At 39.3% G+C, this 4,422-nt stretch overlaps 1 protein-coding gene across 1 annotated transcript; it reads right to left on the bottom strand.

Annotated features, from left to right (window-relative positions):
• Nucleotides 1–358: 358 nt before the first annotated feature.
• LOC137990970 (zinc finger protein Gfi-1b-like) lies at nt 359–3,295 on the bottom strand. The gene is made up of 3 exons (XM_068836091.1): nt 3,067–3,295; nt 2,467–2,676; nt 359–1,098 (listed from the first exon to the last, which is right to left on the bottom strand). The coding sequence occupies exons 1-3, from the start codon at nt 3,152–3,154 to the stop codon at nt 359–361; spliced, it is 1,038 nt and encodes a 345-aa protein (XP_068692192.1). The 5' UTR covers nt 3,155–3,295.
• Nucleotides 3,296–4,422: the final 1,127 nt, after the last annotated feature.

The following is a 4,422-nucleotide window of genomic DNA, read 5'->3' as shown; positions in this document are numbered from 1 at the left end:
ATTTGCCAATGCAGTAATCACAAAAGAATACTAGTTCTTTGTCTATCCTGCTGTGTGTCATATCTACTTATTTTACAATGATATTTGGCTGCTTTCTAGTCCTTTGACGTTTAAAATGTTTCTTTTATTTAAAAAAACTGTACCACTCTATTTAAACTAGTTAAGTTTTCAAACATTTGCTGTTATAGCTACAAGAAATCGGCGAAAATATATTTTACAGTTCAAAGCACTAATTTCTGTCAGGTGATACACTCAAAAAGTTTATAAAAGACAGATTTTTGCAGTCTGTGAAATTGAAAAAAAAGTCTATGATTCTTTATCAGGTAACTGTTCCATTTCGTGGTGTATGCATGTCTTCTTAGATCAACTTTCGGTAGAATGCTCGATCACAAACTTGGCAAGAAAAAGGTTTGAAGCCCGAATGTTTCCGGCTGTGTGTGATAAGGTTGCTGGACTGGCTGAACGCTTTCCCGCACTGTAGACACTTGTGGGGTTTCTCCCAGTGTGAACGTAAGTGTTTCTTCATGTCGGATTTCTGGTGAAATCTCTTTCCACAATAACCGCACGGAAAAGGCCTTGTATCTGAGTGAATTAGCATGTGAGTAGAAAGCGTCGATGACCTCTTGAATGTCTTGTTGCATTGTTTACACTCAAATGTTCTTTCGTTCGTGTGGATTTTCTTGTGCTGTTCCAAACTCACTCCATGACCAAACGTCTTTCCGCAAACGTCGCACGCGAACGGACGACGTCCAGTATGAGAGCGTCTAACGTGGACTTCCAGACCATGTGGTGTGCTGAAAACCTTTTTGCAGCTAAGACAATCAAACGTTTCACCATTGTAAGCTTGTTCCGATTTTTTCTTCTCGTGTGCGACCGGCTGCGTTCCTTCACGTGTGAACACCTTAGAGTCGGCAGTCATACGGGCTGCAAACTGGTTCCGGCCAAACAGAGGAGCACGCCAATACGGAATATTAATTCTTCCTTGTTCCGTTAGTAACGGTTGAGGCGGTAAACGCCCGAACGGTGGAAGAAAAATCGGGTTGAAAGCACCAGGAGGAATAAATCGAGAGGGAAAGCCAGGTAGATAAGGTCGAACATCTGAAAGATGATAAAAGAAGAACAATAAATCAGACCTAGTTCTGGGGTCGTTTTAATTTTCTGCCAGTTAACACATGACGTCTTAAAAAATAACATGTGGTCCGTGGCGGGGCATTGTACTCTTTTTAATGTTACAGAAAACTTTCGCCAAAAATCGACTTTTTGCAATGTGGCAACCAGCTTCCAGCGTTTGAAAACAAATCAAAATATATACGCAAATACAAAGATTTCATGAATGTTTAATATTTTTTAAATCTCAAGCCAGTGCAATCTGCTCATAATGTCAGGTTTCCCTCTCTAGTGTTTTAGAGTACCCGTGCGACGGGAAATTTTTGATTTCTTTTATCATTTTTACGGCAGTCTTGATAAATTCAAGAAAGGGTAAATGAAGATTCACTTAAATTAGAAACCTTTGTAGACACCGCTTCATTTGTGATACAAAATGGTGTTTTAAAGTTTTGATTGAAGAGGAACAAATCATCCGAATTGCAACAATACGCAAAGGGTAGTGTATAAGAAAATACTTTGTATGGTATTTCCTCTGTATAAGAAGCGTAATTAAGCTTCTGTGACGATTAATTTCAACGGATAAATAAAACAAGTGCTAAAGCGCATAACTTCCCCTTCCTCCGGCAAATTCAGTGCGTTCCTTTCTGTTTGTGGCAGTCATAAGGGCTCCATGCCTCAATTTGATTTTAGATCGTTCTAACACTGGACTAATACATGTACTTTGTTTAAACAATTAAACTCCAACGGGTTAAATATACAGCCTTTAAGATATTGTGAGAGAATTCTCCTGCTTAATTAATCTTCGCTCGACGCCGTCTTATGAAGTCGGAGTAGCTATATAAATAATGTGAAAAGTTTTGTACTCGTGGGCAATTGGCAATCGTGTAAAATGCGGCGCGCTCTGTTCCATACCATTTAAAGTGGTTTGTTTGCAGATTTAAAATCTTTCTATGAATGAACCGCCAAAAAATACTCGTAAAGTTTATGGGCTAGTGGGATCATTTCCTGTGTGCCATATTAAGCCAATTCGTGGGTTCTGATTTCCGAAATTAAACCGAATATCCAAAACGAAGAAATTGGCAGATTCACAGTTTCAACCAAGAATATATTTCTATCATTAACTGGTGGGTTATCAATACAGCTTCTCTTATATGCCACTACTACTCAAGTTTCCATTTTCAATCGCGGCCGCGGGATTAAAGTAGCCGTTAATGTGACACAAATATTTATGCCGGTTCTGATTGCAAGTACAAAATGAAGCCAGTGAATTTGATAAAAAAAGGAAATAAGACACAACACCGCTTACATCCAATATCAAGCTCCTTATGTAAAAGCGAAATAAGCCATAGGCATATTTACCATTAACAGTAAGTGCAGCCTTGTGCGTAAAATTTGACCTGTATGCTTCTGCTGCAAGAAACTGTGAAGACGTCTTCTGCTGTTTTGTCGGCTTATCTGGGGCAAACAGGTTTTCAATGTCGAACGGACGGCTTGACGAGGAGCTCTTCCTTTCCTTCTCGCCCGGTTGGTCTTTCACCATCTCGGAATTTGAAGTTTGCCCTGGGGAAACTTAATAACAACTCAACAAGTTAACTTGGGTGATTGTAGGCTGGGTCGTCCAGGAGATCGCAAATCCCTAGTCCAGAATAATACATCAGCAGAAATCTGGCTGTTTTCAGTTTGGAATATACGCTCGTAATACACTTTCTCTTCATAAAATAACATGAGCGCTGATTTGAAAAGTGCGCACGATTTAATCCAAACAGAAATTTGTCGTTAGTTTTTAGTTCGCGTTTGAAGTCTCTGTAAAAGACGAAGCAATTTAAACATTTAAGTAAGAAAGAAGATAAGAAAACTTTTTCTGACGCTTCCCCAACTATTGAGGATTAAAAAATAAAAAAATAAATCATTGCTAATAAAAAATCTGTCCCTAAGATGCGCAACTCCACACAATCTCACCATGCATTAATTCAGAACCGGTGAGATTTTGCGGGTCCGTAGAGGGCGCCTGTGCCATCCGTTTCTTAACCAGGAAAGATCTTGGCATATTTTTTTTTTTTTGAAATCTCGTTTGTCGGAGATGCAAAATCTGAGCGTTGTTTCAGTCAGTTCAACGAACCACTGCAAGCTGGTCGCTGTATAATAAAGACATTTTTGGGACGTGATGAGTTTTTAAAGGCGTCAAGAACAAAAAGCGTAACCCAGGTCTATCTGCGGCAGGTGAACTCCATAGCAACAACAAGGACCAGCAGCGCATGCGCGCGGTGTGGATTTCAAACTAGCGGATGATGATTGTCTGATTGGCTCATTACAAGTTTCAGCTGGGAGGACTTTATCGAACGCCAAGTACAGTAGATCATCGTTATTAGTGGTGTAATTAAACAATTTAAATGTCTCCCTGTGATCAAAGCGGGATACCTGGCGCCGAAACTTCTCTTTTCAAGAAAATACATGGAATACAAAGGTGATGCGCTCAAAAAAAGATCGAACCTGCTTTTTGTCAATTTTTTAAGTAAGCTTAGTTGTCAACTCTTTGGTCGTGTTTTGTTAATGAGAAAGACACTTCATTCAATGAAGTGCGGTCGCACACTATTGGATTTCGATCAGATTTGAAAAACCATAAACTTTTCAGGGTACTGCCGTGGACTACTATGATGCGTGATTCACGCAGGCATTCGGTCTCGCAATCGATCCATGGTTGACAGAGGAAAAGAAACGCAAGACGCTTATTGGATCTCAAAATAAGCGGGTAACATATTGCGAGAACAATTTTACACATCTATGACAATTTGAGTCGCTTTTATCCAAGTGAAAGCCCACGCGAAGAATCTAATTAGAGGACGTGTGGGAGATGATTGGGGGTTATCAACAGGTGCATAAAGTATTACCTTACCTACATTTTAATCGAATTAACTGGGGTGATTAATAGCGCACGGCAAAATCAAACTTACGTCTTTCGAAGCTTGTTTTCTATTCGTTGCTAAGCTGCATGAAGGAACGATTATATTTAGGAGTATTTGTTCGGCCAAAAATCGCAACAGGATACGATTTGTTTGCAATCATTTGTGGCGGGCCTAATTCCCGTCTTGTGTTAATGACACTGTGATAATATCGACCTGTAAAAGGAAGTGATAATAATGCGTGTACAAGTCCTGTTTTATTGCCTTGTCTCAAAACGCGCTAAAACTTGACCATTTCAAAGCTCTCTAAAAAAATCGCATCGTCTTAATTGAAGTTTCTTTCTATATGATGACAAAAGAGAATAAGACTCTTAAAGAAAAACTAACGAATTCAAATTAAAGACGGCTTTTTTTG

Source organism: Montipora foliosa, chromosome 2 (genome assembly GCF_036669935.1).
Source record: "Montipora foliosa isolate CH-2021 chromosome 2, ASM3666993v2, whole genome shotgun sequence".
In the NCBI taxonomy this organism is placed as follows: domain Eukaryota; kingdom Metazoa; phylum Cnidaria; class Anthozoa; order Scleractinia; family Acroporidae; genus Montipora; species Montipora foliosa.
The sequence above is the reverse complement of the archived record's forward strand: the minus strand, read 5'-3'. Positions and strand labels throughout refer to the sequence as shown.

Coding starts and splice junctions, on each gene's coding strand:
- LOC137990970 (XM_068836091.1), bottom strand. CDS start 3,154: ATGCCAAGATCTTTCCTGGTTAAGAAACGGATGGCACAGGCGCCCTCT. Junction 2,677..3,066: donor CGGTTCTGAATTAATGCATG/GTGAGATTGTGT, acceptor GTTGTTATTAAG/TTTCCCCAGGGCAAACTTCA. Junction 1,099..2,466: donor GGCTGCACTTACTGTTAATG/GTAAATATGCCT, acceptor ATCATCTTTCAG/ATGTTCGACCTTATCTACCT.